Source organism: Charadrius vociferus, unplaced genomic scaffold, assembly GCF_000708025.1.
Source record: "Charadrius vociferus isolate BGI_N301 unplaced genomic scaffold, ASM70802v2 scaffold384, whole genome shotgun sequence".
Classification (NCBI taxonomy): domain Eukaryota; kingdom Metazoa; phylum Chordata; class Aves; order Charadriiformes; family Charadriidae; genus Charadrius; species Charadrius vociferus.
Window position 1 is genome coordinate 270157 of NW_009648234.1, and position 20453 is coordinate 290609.

The following is a 20453-nucleotide window of genomic DNA, read 5'->3' on the forward strand; positions in this document are numbered from 1 at the left end:
GGGGCGGTGGCATGTGCCACTCTGGGAGCAATGGTATGTGATGCTCATCTCTGTTTCGTGTCGGTTCTCTGGGGTGGAAGCACCGCCTGGGTTTGAGCAGCGGAGTTTGGAGCCCGGCTGCGAGGTCTGGTCGGCTGCAGAGCTCCAGCCTGGCCAGGAGCATCCCCGCGGGCCAGGGATCGGTGGGGGGGTTTCTGCCGTACCCACTTCTCCACTCGTACTCCTTCGAGCGGGGTCGGTTTGGATGCCGGTGGCTTCTGCGCCAGCCCCACTCTGGCCTAGCTCACCAGTCAGCCTGACGAGTTATAATGAACAGTTTTGTAATCAAACTGTTTCGTTTCCCCTCTCTGCTGAGGGCTTCCTGCGCGCCGGATCTTCCTCCACGGCAGCGATCTCTGTCGCCTTGGAATGCTGCATCATTTTTCTTTGGCGAGGCGGGATTTAACCGGACCTAATTCCCAATCCAGTCACCTTTGAAGCCCTTGAGATGGCCAAAAAGAGGGTGTCAGACAGAAGAAGGGGTGGGATTGTTTAGTTCAGCTTCCTGCCAGCTTCTAATGACCTTAAATATTTGTTTCATTGCTTTTTTAAAAAAAAGTTTGGCAGAGAAAGTACCTGTGCTATTGTAAAATGCTCAGGAACGAAACCAGAATTGTAAAAACGTGTCTAAATGCGATGAAATTGAACATGGTGTTTATTCATCCATTCGTATTCTTTTAGTCGCTGGTTTCTGGAGCGCACTCGGACTGGGAGGAAGGGGACCCCTAAAAGCCTTCTGCTGGTGCTTTCCGGCCGTTCCCAGCACGGATACAGGCAGGAATGACAGTCCCAGCCGCCCCACGCTCCCGGCGCTACGTGCGAGGCGAGCGTGTCTGTCTGAGCGTCTGGGACGGAGAAGGCATTTTGGCTCTTTCATACCAGAAAGTCCTGCTCGCCTTTTGGGTTTGGATTTAAACCCTACACTGGGCATGACCTGGGGAAGAGCGGTTAATAAATTCTTGCTCTGGTCCCGTTCTTTTCCTCCCTACGAATTGCTGATGCCCTCCACCCCTCTCTTTTTTCAGGGTGCTGCTGTTCCCCCCTCTCTCCAGTCGCCTCAGGTACCTGATCCATCGCACCGTGGACAATGTGGATTTGTTGAGCAGCTTTTCTGTGGGAGAAGGATGGAGGAGGAGGACGGTCATCTGTCACTCGGCCATAAGGTACCGTGCGGTAGATGTAACAGTGCTTCTCTTTCTGTAGCCATGGGGTTTTTGTTAAAGCTTATGAGCGTGAAGATAGCACGGTGCTTCTCCACAAAGAGGAGGGTGTTTGTTATTGATGGCATCTTCCAGTTATTGAGGAAGCAGAGGTGCTTTTTCCCCCTCCCCGTGTGCTGACTTCTAAGTGGATTTGATGCTTTTCTTCCTCTCTCTCTTTTGCAAATGTCACGTTGCTTGGGTTCCTCTGCTCCCCGCTCACGCCGTGCCGTTCTCTTGGTCCCAGGTTGCCCAGCGAGAATAGCGACCAAAAACCCAGCAGCAACCCGCCGAGACCGCACCGACCGCCGCAGCCGTGGGGCCGGGGGGGCCGAGGCGGCAGGCTGCGGCACGGCGGGGAGGTGCACGGCGACAACTCTCGAGCCTGCGTGGGGTCTGGAAGGATAAAAAGACCGCCCTGGAAGAAACCAGATAAAGCCCTGTACGTCCCCAAGGCGATGCGCAAGAAGGCAGAATGCGGGGAGCAGGAGAGCCCGGTGGTGGCTGTCACCGAGTCGGGTGGGGATGTGGCACGAGAAAAAGAGATTTGCCCTAAAGCTGCACTCGGGGATGCCCAGGAGGAACTGGGTCAGTCTGAAGGCAGCCCAGGCGGTGTCTCCTTGGCCCTTGGCAAGCAACAGGAGCCTGGCGAAGAGTGTGTTTCGGGAAAAAGCAATGATGACACAAACGATGAATGTCCCCCGTGCTGTACGGATGTCCCATCATCAGAGAATAGTAATGATTTCTCTGGGCAGGAAAGTCAGGGTAAAGACTGTGCGGATTCCCTTTCTTCTGTACACAATAAAAACCCGATTGAAGCAGAAGAGCAAGATCAGAGCTGCAACGCTATCGTACCAGAAGGTAACAAAATCCTGTGCCAGCTGCCAGCTGAAGACCAAAACAGCCGGGACGCCGGTGGAGTGGAGTGCGGCAAAAACTCCTCCCTATCGGAAAGTCACAGCAGTAACTGCTGTACAGCCTCGGCTGCGGCAGAGTCAAATGCAACGTCGCTGGAAAACCAAGATAAGAGCTGCGCCGCTGCCAGGAGCCTGGAGAGCGGTGGAAACGTGTCACCGCCTGAAGAACAGGGCAAGGACTTTGTGAATGCCGCCACGGGGGAGGGAGGTAAGAGTGTCTCCGAACTGGAAAGCCAAGATCAAGAGTGCCCCGGCGTTGCACAGGCGGAGGGTAACCAGAACCCCGCAGAAGCCCAAAATGAGCCTCTGGCCGCACCTGAGCTGGTCCATGGTGCCGACCCATCAGCTCCTGAGGAGCAGAACGAGCGCTGGGTGGATGCTCGCGGGCAGCACCGCAGCGGGAAGGCGCCCGTGGCAGAAGAGGAGGACAAGGAGCGTTCGGGCTTGGCCGATGCGCTGTGGCGTGAGCTGGATTTGTCCGCGGGCGATAAAGAGGAGAGCGCGGCCGTCTGCGGGCAGAGCAGCATCGAGGATGACTGTACCACGGAGCTCATGGCAGAGGTAGTGTTTTGCCGCAAGTATGGCTGTGGGGAGCGACTTTGGGGAAAAGAGGGTGGCTCAGGAGGTGGCCCGAGGGGAAGCGTCAGTCCGTGGGAGGAGAGTCCCCGTGCCGGGGCTGCCGCGGGCGGCTGCAAAACCTCTTGGCAGGAGTGTGGCCACAAAAGTGGCTTGCGGGGACCGAGGTGGGGCCCTGGAGGATTGCTCTTTGAAGTGAAACCTTGTCTGATTTTTTTTTTTTTTTTTTAAATTATTTTCTTTTAATATTCTCAGATCGTGGGTTATTTAACCGTGAAGGACATAAGCATTGAGAAGATCAGCTTTGATTATTCCAGCTACGGAGAGGCACAGCTCAGCGAGGGGGATTTTGGCCACGTAACTGAAATCTATGACTTCTCCCCGTCGCTGAAGACGGAGAACCTGTTAGAAGTGTTCTCGGATTTCCAGTGAGTACCACTCTTGAGAGCCTGAGCGCATCAGGGGCACAGAGAGAGCAGTATTCACACTTCAACGCGCACCGGAATCTGATGAATTTTGAATTTTAGTTTCGCCTTCGTGCCCTTATACCTCACGCTCTTTCTGTGCCTTAAAGGACGCTTTCCTGCAGTTTATGTGTGGTTTAAAAGACAACCAGTTCTTCAGGGCCGTGTCATACGCACAGGTATCTACATGCAGGCGTATTCCTACTGCTCTGGCTTCAGTGAGTCTTTAAGGGGTTACTACGGGTTTCTTTGTTGCTTCGTCCCGGTGCGTGAGTGAAATTACGTGCCTTTGCGAGAAAAAGTGCTCAGTCCTGCTGTTGGCGATAAGATTTATTATGTAAATGCAGTGAACAGAGCCTTGCGCCTAAAGGGAGTGAGTGACATTGGATTAGCAGCAGGACCGGAGCAAAGTTCAGCCCTGCGTTAGTGATAAAGGGCGCTCGGGGCGCGCGGTGCAGCTCTGAATCTCTGCGTCACTGCTGCCGGAGCGCTCGGCTCTGTCTGCAGGCGCCTCTTCCTCCTTTCCTCCCACCGTCCTCCTCCTCTCTTGATACACCCGGCAGATTAGATGCGAACGCTTCACTTCTATGGGTCCCTTAAATTAAAAACCGGGATTTACATTTTAAATAAGCTACTGTCCATTGTGTGTTTCCTCTAATGTATTTTTTCCACTGGCTGTGAAACCGAGCTGGAGAGTGACGGATCCAATCTGAGTGGTTGATTGTATTTATATTTCCTGTGCTGCAGGAAAATCTTTGAACTGCTGTGCCCAAAACACATTTTCCACTGATGCTTTATTAGATTTTTGCACCGGTCTCTTCACCCTAAGCTTTGTAAACCGCTTTTATAAATCACTTGTTTACTATTGTTGATGTCTGAGCGATCGGGTGGCGTTTGTAAAGCACTACATAAATGACAAACAATATTTTTGTGTTACCAGACGGTCCCTGAAATTGAGGTTGGGTTTTGGCCAAGAGTTTCTTCAGAGGAAAAGGAGAGTTCTTGGGGGCAGCTGATGGGGGAATCGCAGGTTGTGGCCTTGAAAGGGGCACATCTGATAATCTTCTGTGCCCGCCTTTCCTTCTCTTTCCCCTCAGGTGAAATGGGTATAACGCTTTGGAAAGCATTATAAAAATACATAAAAATACTAAGTACTCGTGATAACCTGATGTGGCTGATGGGTTTTATTATGGGGTGGTGTTTTTTTTTTTTCTTCCTCATTAATGAATCTTATTCTCTTGTCTTTTCATTTTAGTGAGAGTGGTTTCAAAATCCAGTGGGTGGATGATACGCACGCCCTGGGAATCTTCTCCAGCCCCTCTACAGGTACTGTGATGCCCTTCGTGGCTGTGACTGAGGGACCCGTGGAGCCGCTGGGGTTTCTCTGCTCTTGCGCGGTGACCCCGTGCTGACGCTGCGGTTTCCAACCTGCGTCTCTCGAGTCTTGCGCTCAGGCTAAGCTGGTGCCAAAGGTAGTTATGGTTCATCGCGTCTTCCTTCCTCTGCGCTTCGAACTTGAAAGGCTTTTCAGGCTTGAGAAGCTGGAATTACCGTGCGTTGTGTGGAAACTCTGCTTTGCAAGAACAGCAGGTTTTTAATTGCCTTGGATAATAACCAGCGCACCTTTCGTTTACTGAGCGACTCGCTGCATTTCTAGAAATGAATCTGGTTTGCTACTTCAGGTATTTTTTTTCTCTTGTAACTAGACTAAATTCTGCAAGTGTACAATAACCTCCTTACCAGTGCGATGGCACACGGGTCGGACACCAAGGCTCCCGGCAAACTGACCTTCTCGGGGACAAACACCCCGAGCTCAGGTCAGAGCCACCCCAAGAGATTTTTCCATCCAGCAGTGGATGTAGTCTGAAAGCTGCTGCTTTTTTCTTGGGATTTAGTCTAATAACGAGAGTTGTTGTCTTTTAAACACGTATTTTCTTGGGATTCTTCCTGCACGAGGAATGTGTGATGTAAGCCTGAGGTCACCAGAATGACTTTAGGTGTTTTAGTACAAGTCTTGAGATAACACATCAGCTGCTGAAGCTCAAATTACTCGGTGTTACTGTACCATGTATTGATTTTTATTATTGAAGCCATCAAAATTCAGTCTGCTAATTTCGGCAATCTTTGTTCTTTGAAGCATCTCAAGCCCTGGGGCGCCGTTATCCTTCTTTAAAGATCCGACCGTTGATCCATGCAACAAAGCAGTCTAAGATCAAGGCACTGCAGCGACCAAGTAAGACAGTTTTATTTTTTTAATTATTATTTCTTGGTTTACCAGTCTTCTGTATCCCGAGTGGTCACGACGACAAGTTAAATGGGGAAAGAGATATTAAGGACTAGTATTTCTTTTTTGGCGTTGCAGGACTGTGAGCTGGTGTGTAGAGCCTTCAGTAAAAGCCCGCAGATGCATTTTATTTTACAGTATTTTCAGCCAACCTGTATCATCGTTATGTTAAAATTTCTGCATCAGTGATGCACGTTTCCGCCTGTTTGCAGGAGGCATGGGTGGTTGGCACAGGTGAGCGTGATGACAAATTTGCCCAACAAGACTGTGTTATACACTGCTTAGAGGAAAGAGAAGCACAGGGAACAGCTGTAGTTAAAGTTTCAGTCCCTCTTTCTCCCTTCTGTAGGAGGACTGAATAAAAAAAGCACCAAAACCTGTTGCTTTTTGTTTACTCTCCAGTGAAGTGGTTTGCCGAAACTCGGGCTTAGTCTGTCTTGTGTTACGCGCTTCTCTTGGGTGAAGTTTGAGGTGAAGAGCTGCGTTGCGCAGCGGATGGGTTTGGCTGGCGCAGCGATTACGGGAAGGCAAAGCGTGGCACGGTTAAAGATAACAGATGAGACAAAACCGATAGCAGTTACATTTTGTGGTTGGCATAATTTTATTCAGTATCAGGTGAAGGAAGAAACTGTCAAGCTTAGCCATTAACATTGTTTTATTTATTTCATTGCTTTTTAAAATCATATTGTAATCAGTTATACTTGCCACAGTAAAGAAATGCCGGGAATCTTGTAGCAGTAGAGACTTTGCTGAACCTGCAGCTATACTGTTTGTACAGTACACTGCAGTGGAAACACAGTTCATATTAACGCTTTAAAGGGACACTGTCACAGTTTGAAGTTCCTGAGTTGAGACTGCTAGATTTGAAGGAAATGTCAAACAACTGGATTTGGTTTTGCACTGTCCATCTCATCTGTTTTCATTCCCACTCCCTGATTCTTGTTGCCGTAGCCTCCTGAATCAGGTTACAAACTCCTTCTGGGGAACATCACATATAAACTCTCTTCGGATTCAATTTAAGAAGCAATTTTTTATTTTTTTTTTTTCCCAAATACAATTATGGATCTTATTTAGCTGACAGTGTCTCTTCATTTTTATTTTTTTTTTTATTTTTTTTGAGCTTTGTCAAGAAAGAGCAGCAGTTTTGTTTTCCAAGCCGTGGATGCTTTGAATCTGCCCCTTTTTCTTTCTGCTGCTGAAGGGTTGCCTTTAGTAATAAAACTTCTGAAAAAGCAAGCAAAGCCCCCATTGCTAACTGGATAATAAATTTGCAGACAGTTGCTGATATGATAAAATGATTAGATAGTTGCCAAATCCAGATTACTGCGGACTTGGTAAAGTTTTGGTGTATTCATTTCTTGTAAGATGAAACCGTAGCAAGCCAGATGTCTACCAGAAAATGGAGGTTACTGGCCAAAGCATCTGATAGATTGAGCTCTTTTTTTAAAAAATGCAGATTTTTTTTTCCTTGCTGCTTTCTAAGGATTTAGACAGCTGGTTTCGATTAGTCTAAGTTGAGATCAAACTTCCCTTTGCATGGATAAATTGTTGGACTGTGTGCCTTCATTTTGTTCTCAGAGATGTGACTTTTGCTGAATTTTGCCAGGAAGGGGTTAGGAAGCTGTTCCTGAAAGCAACTGGGGAACAATTCTCTCTCCCGCTGCAGAAGAGGCCTGGAGCTTAATCACAGCCAAATAGCTTTTGAGCTGTCATTGAAAAATGTTAAGTACAAATCTGGAGGCACATCTTTCTAAAAGAAAAGGCAATTTACTGGATAGGGACAGACTGATTTGCTCACGCTCCTGAGTTAATTCGGTAAAGGAACTAAGAAAATAGGAATCAGCCCTTCTCTCTGCCAGTCTTACGGTTTAGCCACGAGACTGTTCCTGAACAAGCACTAACTTACTGATTTTTTTTCACCCATTTTTGCCTAGAGCTCCTTCACCTTGCGAAAGACAGACCCCAGACGGACACTGCCGTGGCGAAGAGGCTGGTGACGCGGGCTCTGGGTTTGAAGCACAAGCAGCAGGACATCTCAGGCACCGAAGTGCTCCTGCCGGAAAGCTTGGACCAGGAGGAATAAACCATCTCAGCTAAAAAAAAAAGATGTATAGATGAGCACGGCTGTGATATTAAACTGCATGCAGAACAGTGAGTTGCCATGGGGATGTTCTCTTATGGATTAGCACCGTCTTTTCTTTCTGAAGTTGGGAAGGGAGAAAGTTTACTATGAATGAGACCTTGAATGGCAAGAGCCAAGCCCTGCGAGGGGCTGTTGGCTCTTCGTTACAGAGAGGATCTTGCCCTACTCTGTTCCAAAGTGTCGGTTACTTACTGGGGCACTTGCAGAAAAGCCTGGTCTAAAACTTTTTTAAAAAAAAAAATAAATGCATTAGTGTAAGGGAATTACATCTTGTTGGCCAAAATTCAGCTGTAAGCAAGAGCAGAGCATCTGCAGGAGTCAAAAAATCTGTTTAATGTTTACTTTGTTGCAACGTTATTGTTAAAATAGCCCACAAAACTGATGAGCATTGAATACAACCGAGTTTCAGGGCTTTTCCTTATTCCCATAGTGTTTGCAGAGCCTGACTTGCTTTGTTGCACTGTTAGCGTGGAAAGTGGTCGTACACGGATTAGGAAAAGAAAACCAGAACTTGCCAGTTGTGATTTGCCCAGAGCCTGCTGTCAGGAGATGCTGCAAGACACCGTGTCGTGGCAGCAGCAACAGAGCATCCAGCACCTCTCAGACTCTGCTTCTGCGACACAGTCCGGCATCTTGAGAACAAAATGGAGTTTTCCAGCTTACAGTAGGCTAAAAACCTTTGCTAGATGCCACCGTCTGGGCCACTGGATAAATGACAGAAATACTCTGACAGGCATTAGCAAAAGACTTCTGCATTCTTTAAGCCTCACAACATCCCTGTGAGGTAGGTTATGGAGAGCACAAGTTAGATGCAGCCACTTTCAATCCCCCTGTGGACTGAAATGGTCAGCTATAAGTATTCCGTTAACTTTAGCGGCTTGTAGAAGTCTTCCGTACAAACACAGAGGGAGAAAAAACTTCAGTACCAGGAATTGTGAACAAGGCCCTCAACTTTCATGGAGTAGAAATACACAAATGGCATATAAAACATCTTTCCGGGTAAAACATTTTTATTCAAGTAGCTGTGGCTGAAAATCTGTAGCGATGTGTGTCCTCAAACAAACAGAGGAACACACTGAGCACCATTATGAATTTACCAAGTGTAAAAATCCTTTTAAAGACAACTTACACAGGTGGGTCTGCGACAGCACAGGTCCCGATCCCTGATGATGGAAGCCATGAAGTTACCTCTGTAAGGTACAGTGATGATACGATGCCTTAAACTAAATTCATCCTTGAAAGAAAAGACAGAGTGAATATCCAGCTTAGAAGGTGATGTTTAGATGTACGTAGAACCTATTGGGGCTTACTGCGTAATGGAAATTCACAGTCCAGTGGACTCATCATCAGGAGAGCTGCAAAGTCTTCTAGATGTTACAAGGGAGGTGAAGCTTCATGGAGCCCCGATGCACTCGGAGAACACAGTTCTGCATTAGCTGCTCCGCTTTAGAGATTGTGTTGGGAGTTGATTGTTGAGTACGAGAGTTTCACTGCAGTATTAAATTATGCTTTGTACTGTTCTGCTCAGAAAAAGCTGCTCCAATTTGTGGTTGGTTGGTTTGTTTGTTTTTTTTTTTCCCTCTTTCCTGTATTTCTTTGCTAAAATGGAGTAACGGCATGGCAGTACTGAGGATTAGCTGTGTTCAAGAAGCAGCGTCCCAAATGGAGGCGTTTGCATCAATGGTGCGTTCAAGCTTGAGTCAAAAAGCTTAAAGATACCAAGATTAATGCCTTGAAGAAAGTGAACGGTAAAGACATATTTAGGTTGTTGGTACCCAAACAAAGGCAAGTTGTGCTTGCTGCAGCCTGGACCTACGTCTGTGAATAAAGATGGTGCTGCAAAGTGGAGGGAGAAATCTTTGTGGAGAAGGTTGGAACGGTGAAGATACGGAGCCAAGTAGAGTTTAAAAGCCTGCTCCTAACTACCTCAGTAGTAGGGACCGGAGTTACGAGACACAGGGTGGTCTGAACACCTAAACTGGGAAGGAAAGCATCTTTAGAAAATAATTTACCTTGCTAATTTAGAGTTTGATTGTTTGCTTGATTTTTTTTTTTTTTCGGTTTTGTGCAGTGGTTAGGGAAATCACCGAAGCAGGAGACCTCGCTTCTTTAAATAGTGGGGTGGGAGGTGATGCTGTTCTATCGGGTGGACACCTTGTTATTTGTGAGTCCGCTGAAGTGATCGAACTTCTGTTCCGTCTCCTCGCTGAAAGAGCCGCCTGGGGAGTGGAGAGAAAGAGCGGGGGGTGAGCAGGAGGAAGCGAAGGCAGGTTGCGACACCGGGGCTGTGTGTAATCTGCAAAAGGGGCTGTGAAAATAAAGGGCTCAAAGCAAGTACTAGAAGAGCAAAGACTTTCCTGGGCTAATTAATTTAAGTATTAATTAAATTTTGCCATAAGTGGCACAGCCAAGAGTCCCTGGGAGTACTGGATCGAGTCTTTTATGTATTCGGAAGACTAGAGGACAAACCACCCGCAATTTCACTGCTAACCTTTGTTATTTAAAAGAATTAGGTGATGACTAGCAGGACCTGTGCACTGGTCTCCTCCTCGGGGCGGATGGAAGTGGGCTCTGCTTACTCTTCTTAAATAGGACCGTGCCCTGGCTTGTTGCTAGTTGAGAGACAATGAAAGCTAAACACATTTATTTTTAAATAGAAATATTTTCAAGCTCAGCTGGAGAGCCCATCCAACGCCTAAGTGCCTGTTCATCCAAATGAAGTGGGTTTGGCTTTTCTGAACTAGGTCACCGTCTGAAGCGTGACACGCGATTCAAGTATTTTCTTAAAAAACAAACAAATTAATGAGAAAAATCAGTGGTTACATGGAATTTTTTCAGGAAAAACACTCCTTGAAGAACTTTAGCCAGCTCTGGAAATTGTCTTCACCACTGGTTTTATTTGGAGGTTGGCAGGCCCTTGCTGTTAAACTGTTTTTAACACAGTATATAAATTATCTTGCAAAGCCCCCCAGCTTAATTCCATTTTAAAATGGTCCGAACAATTGACTTAATACAAATTTAAACTAGGCTTGGCTTTGATATTTCCAAGACCAAAACAAAAAATTCCAAATGAGAATGTTTTACATGTATTCAAGAAAAATGCCCCATTTTTCCCTCCCTTTCAAGGGACAGCAGAGCATTTTCATTTCTGGCTTGAGCAGAGGGCACTTCTCTGCTGCTCCGCTTCACCCATCGCCGTTCTTGTTTGCTTTTCAAGAAAAGAGAAGCTTTGGGGCAATAATTTGAGCCTGGGAAGAAGGTGTAGTTGTTTGCCTGGACCTACTCAGGCACTCTGAACAAGTTCTGAGACAGCATCAGAGCTTTTCTTATGTCTGACAGTCTTGGGAGGGGAAAAACACTCATTTTCCTGTAGAAGAGAGACAGCCGGAACATCTGTTAGCCCCCTTCTCCCAAGGCTGAGGGATTTCTTTCGGATCTCGTACAGAGAGCTGTTTTACCAGCGTTGTGCGTGCTGCTCCAGTAACGTACACAACGCAGCACGAAGGAAGGAACCGGCCCACCCCCATCCAACCATCGTCCTCTTGGCAGCCCGTACCAGCTTAACCCCGGAACAGAGACACTCTGGTGTCTGCCTGGGAGCAGTCTACGGCAAATAGCACCCGAGTAGTTCGGGGTCAGTATCCCTCTTCCCAAGCACAGAGCATTCCCGGGGAAGGGAGAGTGATGCGGTCTGATCTACGCACAACAGCCCTTCCAACTTGCGCCCGCCGAAGTCGCTCTCACCTATGTGGCAGTTGTACATCCAGATGCGCTGCCCGTCATAGCGGCTCCTGCATTTCATCACGTTATTTGAATAGTCGGATTCAGCAACTTCATAGTTTGGGTTGATGACAACCTAGGGAGTGATGGAGAAACATGGCATTAAGTTATTTAAAGGTGGGCTGGGTATGACACACACTAGTCAGAGTGGGACAGAATCAGCTTTTTCACTACACCATAATACTTTTTAAAAAAAAAAAAAAAAAAAAAAGAGAAAAACATATAACTTATTTGGGGAGGAGACAGAAACTACTTGATTAAAGCCAGATCAAGATCACACCTTTCCCCCGTGCAACCAAGACATACCCTTGAACACCTTCTCTACATTTCACACGATAGCAGCGCAGACAAAAATAATTCCTCTTCCCTTCACTCCTCTCCACTTTAAGTGGCTGCTTTTAGAACCAAAGAATTCCCCCCACTCCACCCACCAGCCCAAAACAGACGGTGGGCACAGTCTGAACTCCTCCTGCAAACCCCACGAGAATAGCACTATTTAATCCCCGAGCGAAGGGAGCGTTGCTTACAAACAGCTCAAAAGCTCAGTACAGGACGAGAGCGGGATGCTGCGCACGTGTGTAACGGGACGCGTACTGCAGCGTGTTCACAACAGGAGCTGCCCGTGCGTTGTGTAGGACCATCGCGTATTAGCTGAATGCGGATTTCTTAAGACTATCGTCTCTAAACTGGGGTTTTGACCCTGATTTTTCACTTGGGGAAGTATGTGATCTGGTAACACTTTGTTGTCCTGTTAAGTAACTCTATCTTTTAGGTATCCTCGGAATATAAGCTCTTTGTAGTCGGAAGTTTATAGTACCGTGGGAGATGTACAAATATACTAGTTCGGTACACTCTTGACATCCCTAATGGATAAGATAAAAGCAACAGCAGAGTGTCTCCAACCCTCTTTTTCTCCCATACCTGGAAGAGGTAATCGCCGGGTGGGACATCAGTAATGTCAATCCACTGGCAGTCGATGTCATGACGGTACACGTCCCAGCATCCAACCGTGATCCCTTGTTCACCAAAATTGGCGCATTCGTACTGTTTTTGCACATCTAAATGAGAAGAGTTACAGGCGCAAAACGTTAGATTCACAGCAAGCGGGGCTGGGAATTTCCCACCCTCAGACACGTCAGAGGAAGGGCGAGTCGTTCTCCAACTCCCGTAGACAGTGTTAAGCTACAGGCACAGTATTTTGGACGAGATTTAGTACAACAGTGTCTTACTCAATGTGTCGTACTGCGTAACTGCACAGGAGGAGCTGCCACCTTCCATACCTCGTCACCTACAGGCACGTTTTGGAATGTCTCGGTTTACAGGAACCAGAAAATGCCCAGTTGGGTTTTCAGGAACCAGAAAATGCCCAGTGGGGTTTTCAGAGCAGCTCAGAGTAGGGATGTAAAGAGCTGAGGTCTGAGAGCTTCAGCATATGGGGCCTTTGGGAATTCTGTTACACCTGTAGAGACCACTCCATACAGATATACCCTCAGGACGGGTTTCTGGCCCCTGTCAGGCCCCGTTCTAGCTCTGCTCTGGACTGCGACAGCATCTTCGAAGGCAGGTGGCTGTACGGGGACAGCAGTACACTCCCAGCACAAAGGACTGCGGCAAACATACCTGCTTCGCATTCGGTGTCTTCCAGGCAGAAGCTGGCTTTGTGTCCTTCAGCCACCTTGGTTCCGTTGAGGTTCAACAGATCGTAGTGGGTAAACACCTCCATGCTGTGGTAATGCCTGCAAGGCACAGACGGGGACAATTATCTTCAGGAAACACAGACACCCCTTAAATTACCAGGTCTAAAGGGCTGCGCAGTCTGCCCCGGCAGAGCTGGGCCAGTGGCTCGGGCACGACGACTCGGATACGAGTAGCCCGGACTCGGTTGTGTGCTGTTGCGTCCCTCGGGTCAGGCGTTTCACCTCCCAGCCCATCCCCGCGGCCATGGGGGCACACAAACGACAAGACGTGAAGTGCTACGGACCTAAGCGGTGCTACGGGAGGAAGAGCGAGAGAAACCGCGGTCAGGAAACATTCCCCATGGCATAATCCTATACGGCACCATCACGCGTGCCGCCTTCGTGCCTGCTCCTGGCCCGGGTATTTATATATCAAGTGCTAAAGCTGTTCAGGGGAGAGCCTTGCCCCAGCCTTCGTAGGATCACACCATGTTTTATAAGGGCAAGGAAGGGGGGAAATAAAATAAAATAAAATCAAAGCCATCATCAGCCAGGTAATCATTTCTTCTGGCCCTGTCATTTACCAGAACAAGAAATATTTCACCTGCTCCTTAACAACAGGCTGCAAACAGAGCTGGATGGACCCAGACCAGCAACCTGGCTGGGTTTATTTAGTTAATTAGTTATTTTTAAGCAGCAGAAAGTAAATTTATTGGCAGAAAACTAACAACAGATGGAACCAGCTTCTCTCAGCACTCCCTCACTCCGCTCCGATCCAAACAACCCGACAGCTGGGTTCACACATGATGCGTTTCATAATTTGAAACGGGGAAGTGTTAGTGTCAACTCAGCCGGGGCTGAGCTGCTCTCGGGAATGCTCCCGCGCTGTCGGGCGCAGCAACAGTTTGGAGAGAGCCCGCAACCTGTGCCGTAGACCCCTGACTGGCACAGTTAGACCACAGCAGGGTTTGGGTAACGTTGAACTCGGAAGCGTCGACCTTTTCTATACCACGCTGCCGGCTCAGCAAAAAAAATTAAGCCTGTGCTTCGGTCCAGTTGAAGTCCGTGGGACTTGTGGAGCAGGAAGCAGATGGAAGGACGCGATTAAAACACAGTTGTGCGCTCCACGTGGTCAGGGCTGGGCGCATAAATGCGGTCACGCTGACGCAACACATTGAATTTGATCCCAGCCTTGGAGTCGGGAGCAAACCCACAGCGTGAGCACATTGTGGGGAACAGGGGAGCAACTGCGGGCGCCCGGAGTGGAGCGGGTCCTTAAATCACTGCACGTCTACCCCAGCTATGGGAACACTGTGCTGGGACACTGTCCTGGGCTGGGCTGGCCACTAAACCGAACGAAAGCTGAGGAGTGAGGCAACTGCACAGACAGGTCCTAATTCAAAAGCCATTGCTTCGGAGTTTGTTGGGTTTTTGAATAAAAGAAAAAAAGTGCAGAAATCCTCTCCTTTCCAGCTGTAAAAATAATCATGGCTTAAAAGCTTCCAGCCACCGTTATTGCAGCATCGCTCTGCGCACATACTTACAGATAAAGGAGGGGAGAGAAGGGGAGGAAATACTTCTCCAGAGTGGGTTTCTTCTTACCTCCTCCCGCCTTTCCCCAAACCAAAAATAAAATAAATAAATAAAATTGCCACCTGCCAGCAGTTAATCACTTTTCAGTCCCTGCTACAGGTCTGCCCCGTTTTTCTTCTACTTCCACATCAAAAGCCAACTAAACAGAAACTGCCAGTGATGGAGCGAGGCAGTTAGGAAAGAGGAGGCATTCTGCAGCGGCTGAGCTGCGGACTTTGAGGCTGTCTAATTTGGCTGCCTCTGACAAAAATTTGAGGTTCTCGAGTCTGACTCAGTTTCTGAAATATGTCTGAATCATTCAAAGAGGTGTTTACATTCTGGTGTTTACAGACTGGAAAGATTGAAGAGGAATTGAGTTCATCCTCCTCCGTATAAACAATCCAGTTTAAAGCACGCAGATGGCTCTCGGCCTCTTCCCGATCCTCTCCCAGTCTCACCTCGCTCGCGCAGTCTCTCCCGAAGAGCTCCAAGTTCCCTCCTTTGTAACCAGCCTGCGACGTGCTCAACGCCTCGCGGTACCCACGTGTTCCCCCAGCCCCTTCCCAACAGGGCCGGAAAGACAGATACACCGCACCGCGCCGGGTTTCCTCCTCCCCTAAACACACCGTTTCCCATTTACCTTCCGTCCCGCGCCGCCGAGGTTTTAGCTCTTCTCGCGCCTCCCAAACGTTACAAACCAACCCGGCTGCAGGGCAAGCGGCCAACGTTTGCCCCACGCCACGATCTGAAGCTTCAGACGAGATGAAGCGTTACCTACACCTCCCGCCTCGCTCCCGCTGTTTATGAAGGCTAAAAAGGACTCGGATTTGAGAATTTACTGCTCTAACGTTTTCACAAAGCGAAAGTCTTACAGGAGAAGAGCTGTGCACTGTGAGTTACTTAGCTCCCTTTTACCCCAAATTAGAGAAAGTCAACCTTGTAACAAGCCACCGTTTCAGAAGCAAAGCCTCTGGACGGCTTGGTTCCAGCTCTCTTTCCTCCCCCTGGTTTACTTTGGCTGAAGCTGTCAGCTTCCCCCTGAAAAATTAGGCATTTATGGGGGTGAATTTACTGTTTGTCAAAAATAAGCACAAAACAGTCTCCCAGCTGTACACCGTTTATGTGGAGTGGAGATGCATTTAAAAAAAACGCAGAATTACAGCATGTTCTTGAGTCCTTTCCCAGGAGAGGAAAGGAGCCGAGATGACCGTGTCTTTCCACACACAAGGTGCACAGGCACACGCTTCCCTCTGTACGCACACGTACTCCCGTGCGTATACTGCCCTCGCACACACGCCTCTCCCAAAGAGAGCTCCACACCTGTCTTGTTCACATAACCACTTCTTAACTACAATTCCTCCTCTGACAAACTGGTTTCTCTGCTCTCAGAGGGTCAGAGCTGCCCTAACGCCCGGCACAGCCCTGCGGCCGCAGCTCCACCGCTTCAGCCCGGTGCTCCCGTAGCAGAACGGCCCTCCCCGGGCAGCACAGAGGGACGGAGGGAGGCACCGACCGCGTAAAATCATCTTCATGGCACTCACCGGTGACAGTCGTGCCAGACCCAGGCGTGGCGGCCGTTCTTGGGGCGGAAGTCGGACTGGCCGTTGTTGTGGATCTGGGAGGAGAAGCGCAGCAGGCGGCGGTACCCAGAGGTGACGGAGGTGTTGACGGCCGAACTGGCCAGGCAGTTCTCCTCCAACGCGCACTGCAGCATGAACATCGGGCGGTCCTCCAGGTAGGCCGTCTGCTCCACCAGCTCGGCGTTGAGCACCAGGTCAGGGGCAGCTGGCAGACGGGAAGGAAGGTTTGAAATTAACTGATGGGCTACTAAAAACCCCCCGCAAGTGTCTGCCAGAGATGGAGGTCAGCCCCTTCCTCGCACTGTATTTCTCAGCCCCATCAGCAGCAATTTGCCGCTGTTTTGACACATCCAAGGCACAGCACAGGCCACCCTGTTTCTCCTACACGTCTCAGGGCAAACGCTTATGCCAAAATGAAATAAACCCCAAGTTACTCACTCTCCGAGCAGGACACGCCAGCACCAAAACGACCACCTCCTCGGGGGCAGGAGACATCAGCTCCATCATGACGACAGTGGGCCAGGGACATCTCTGTCCCCGAACACTTGACACCACTCATAACCACATTGTCAGCGCTGACGTCTCCGTGCCAGTACCAGGTTTCCTGGGCAGAAAGGCAGAAAAAGGCATTTCACACTCTCTTCAGTGTTTAGTGGACAGCTGGGGGAATATTCGCCCCCTGTAAGCGGCATTCTCCCCCCAGGGAAGACCGATGCAAGAGCCCACACTGTCAAGGAGACAGATCTTGCCAAAGGATGCTGGAGCAGAGAACTGGAGCAGGGGAGGAGTAACTCGGGGAATGAGCCCAAGTCCGTTTAAGTAGAAGGTTGGGACTGGGATTAAAACCCACATTGACCACGTTCCCTGCCCTGAACATCTGACCAGCGTTAAGCAAATCTCTGTCCTTGTTTCTGAACTGGTTTAAATCTCTGCTTGTTTAAATCCAGCTGCAAACTCACTTTTCCACCCTGCTCTCTGCCCATCCGGCTGATGAATTCATCCCCGGGATGTTTGCAGTCATCTAGGCTGTGCCTTTGGGAGAGACGCCCGGCAGTTCAACCACGTCTGTCTTGTGACATTTGTGCACTCGGGAGGGCCACACGTAATGCCAGAGCGCCTGCTCACACAAACCGGGGAGGCAGAATTCACGGCCCTGCTAGAAATGCCGATGGAAACCAGGCATTTGAGGAGTCCCAGGGCTACCGGGGTCTGCTAACCCAGGGGTCTGCGTCTCTTGGTTGCACGGGCGATGTTCAAACCCTGCTCACTGCCCATCTTCAGCACCCAGTTTTCCAAAACTTGGGGGAATGACAGAGAATTAACTCACAACATAACACCACTCACAAAACGACGCGCGCTAAACCCCGATGAAGCTGCAACTGCAAAGTTTGGGAGAAGGGGAGAGAAGAAAGAAAAAAAAAAAGAAAAAAAACCTGATCTGTTAGTGTCAAAACGGGGAACACGTTTCCAGGAAAAGAAAACCCATCTGTACCACTGCTTCCATTGCAATGGGCTGTTTGTTAACCCTGTTAGCAACACTCTTTGCACACCCGCACACAGGGCTGCCCTGTTCTACACAGTGTAGCTTTATGCTCGTGTAGCTGGTGCAGGCGGGATACGCATAAGGGCCTTTTCTGTTCGAAATACCAGGAGTCTCAGCTAAAGGAAAAAATGTCTTGTTTCTTGCTGGGCTCCCAGGGCTATGTCAACAGAGCCAGGCAGCTGGAAAGGCCAGCGTTCAAGGGACGTGGCTATCCTCAGCTCTTGCGCTCCGCTTGGCAGCTACGCAGGCAGATCAGCTGGAGGAACCAGCTTGCACAGCGGGATTTACAGGCTGGAGAGTTGGGCAGAGAGAAACCTGATGAAATTCAACAAGGGCAAGTGTGGGGTGCTGCATCGGGGGAGGAATAACCCCATGCACCAGTACAGGTTGGGGGCTGACCTCCTGGAGAGCAGCTCTGTGGAGAGGGACCTGGGAGTCCTGGTGGACAACAGGATGACCATGAGCCAGCAATGTGCCCTGGCGGCCAAGAAGGCGAATGGCATCCTGGGGTGCATCAAGAAGAGTGTGGCCAGCAGGTGGAGGGAGGTCATCCTCCCCCTCTACTCTGCCCTGGTGAGACCGCATCTGGAGTACTGTGTCCAGTTCTGGGCTCCCCAGTTCAAGAAAGACAGGGAACTGCTGGAGAGGGTCCAGCAAAGGGCAACAAAGATGATTAGGGGACTGGAGCACCTTTCTTATGAGGAAAGGCTGAGGGACTTGGGTCTCTTTAGTCTAGAGAAAAGAAGATTGAGGGGGGATCTTATTAATACATACAAATACTTAATGGGAGGATGCCAGGGGGATGGGAGCAGTCTTTTTTCAGTGGCGCCCAGTGATAGGACGAGGGGTAATGGGCATAAACTTGAACATAGGAAGTTCCATCTTAACATGAGAAGGAACTTCTTTACTTTGAGGGTAATGGAGCACTGGAACAGGCTGCCCAGAGAGGTGGTGGAGTCTCCCACTCTGGAGACATTCAAAACCCGCCTGGACGCTGTCCTGTGTAACGTCACAGGCAGCTCCAGCCTTCTACCTCCCAGGTATCCGACCCCAGCGTGTCCCTCGGGGACCCGCAGATCCCCTCTCAGGCCGTGGATAAGAGTTAAAGTGGTTGGAATCTGCCTGCCCACGAGTCCAGCGTGCCCTCCTGGATGCACTTGGTCACTCCTTAAAGACAAACTCATTGCAGGACTGCGCTCTCCAGGCAGGGGTTTAACTCTCCGCCGCTGCCTACAGTCCCTCCTGCTTTCTCAGGAGGCCACAACCAGCCCCGAGGATGCTGAGGCCATTAGTCATTTCAGGGTTTTATTGTTCCTCCCTGCACAAGACCAGCAGGCAGAGATGCTAATTCTCACTGGGTTTATCGCTGCAGCCCAGCACCCGAACGCCGAGCGGGTCAGACACGGCACGAAAAGACAGCAGAGTCGACCGGACGCCCGGCGTGGAGAACAGGGACAGCATCTACTCTCTGCAACCACATTTTCCTTGTTTGCCCAAGTCTTCGATATCTGGAAATTGTTTGGGTAAAGGAGTTTTCCTTCCAGAACTGATCTAAGGCTGTTTTCTGAGTGCGGGTTTCCATCTATATAAACACACATGAAGTTTATTTATTCAGTGGCCATTTGAGGCTAAGTTTCCCCAAAACCGCTGGCGATTGTTGATTCTCGGTTGAAATGCCTCAAAGGGGCTGCGTTTCCAGCGCACAGCAAGACAGCAAGCTCTGGCAGGGAGATTACTTTGTCCTAGGGAGAAATCAGTTTATTTTAGGAGCCCAAATCCCCATTTTCCCCGGTGTTCGGGAGCTGCGACGAAGGCCCAGCGGTTATATATTTCCTTTCAAAAATCTACCATGTCCCCTCGGTCTGCCTGCCCCGCTCTCACCTTGTGATCCCCGAGGGCTGTAGCAGAAGAGCATCTCGCACCAGAGATTATTGTTATTGTCCTATGCCACCTACTTACACCCGATGCCTCTTATCCATCTGGGATAAAGCTGGTGCCCTCCCTCCTCCCAGCTCCGACGGTTGCTGCTTGCTTTCCTCCAGCCAGCACAGCGGGCTGCATTCACCGCGCCAAAGAGCTTCGCTGGGAAAGAACACTTTATTCCTTTGTGGTTTATCCCAAGCTCGTTAGTTTGTAGCTTTTATCCCTTTATTAAGTGCCATTCTTAGCGGTGTGCAAGCAGGGAGGGTTTAGGGCATTTGTCACGAGAGGAGAGAGGAACGCATACAGCTGTACCACCCCTGAGTGGACGCACTGCACTGCGGACTCGCTTCAGGAGGAAAATCAAATTGTTTTCAAGTGATTTGACACCAGGTTAAACTCGGCATCCCCACCTTCAGCCAGCCTGAGGAGTTCAGCTCCCCGCTGACTCAGGGAGGGACAAGAAGCTGCGTGTAACCACCAGCCCGACCGCGGCTGCGGGAGTCTGACTTCCCGGGGAATCTGCGCCCCGAGCAGTACGAAAACAGCAGCTTTGCCCAGAGCTGCGAGAGCTCCTTCTGCTCTGAATTTCCCCCAATGGCTGTTGTGCAATGAGGTTTCACCTTCAGGGCCTCTCCAGCTAATACTTTGAAGCTGAATGCTGTGATTTATGGTTTGTTTTTTGTGTTTTGTTGGTTGGTTGTTTTTTCTTGGGGTTTTTTGTTTGGGTTTTTTTTGTTTTTTTTTTTAAATAAGCCTT

At 49.3% G+C, this 20453-nt stretch overlaps 2 protein-coding genes across 2 annotated transcripts in view; one reads left to right on the top strand and one right to left on the bottom strand.

The window, feature by feature from the left end:
- The window catches only part of R3HCC1 (R3H domain and coiled-coil containing 1), an 11995-nt gene extending 4433 nt beyond the window's left edge, over positions 1-7562 (top strand). The window contains exons 2-7 of the mRNA XM_009884147.1: positions 1065-1202; positions 1486-2716; positions 2987-3159; positions 4451-4521; positions 5333-5428; positions 7414-7562. Coding sequence (XP_009882449.1) covers positions 1065-1202; positions 1486-2716; positions 2987-3159; positions 4451-4521; positions 5333-5428; positions 7414-7562 — 1858 coding nt within the window. The remainder of the gene's footprint in view (positions 1-1064; positions 1203-1485; positions 2717-2986; positions 3160-4450; positions 4522-5332; positions 5429-7413) is intronic.
- A 2128-nt stretch (positions 7563-9690) lies between these two features.
- LOXL2 (lysyl oxidase-like 2) overlaps positions 9691-20453 on the bottom strand; it is a 43315-nt gene continuing 32552 nt past the window's right edge. The window contains exons 8-13 of the mRNA XM_009884117.1: positions 16669-16834; positions 16192-16435; positions 13023-13138; positions 12324-12460; positions 11367-11478; positions 9691-9841 (exon numbers count right to left, since the gene is read on the bottom strand). Coding sequence (XP_009882419.1) covers positions 9762-9841; positions 11367-11478; positions 12324-12460; positions 13023-13138; positions 16192-16435; positions 16669-16834 — 855 coding nt within the window. The 3' untranslated portion in view covers positions 9691-9761. The remainder of the gene's footprint in view (positions 9842-11366; positions 11479-12323; positions 12461-13022; positions 13139-16191; positions 16436-16668; positions 16835-20453) is intronic.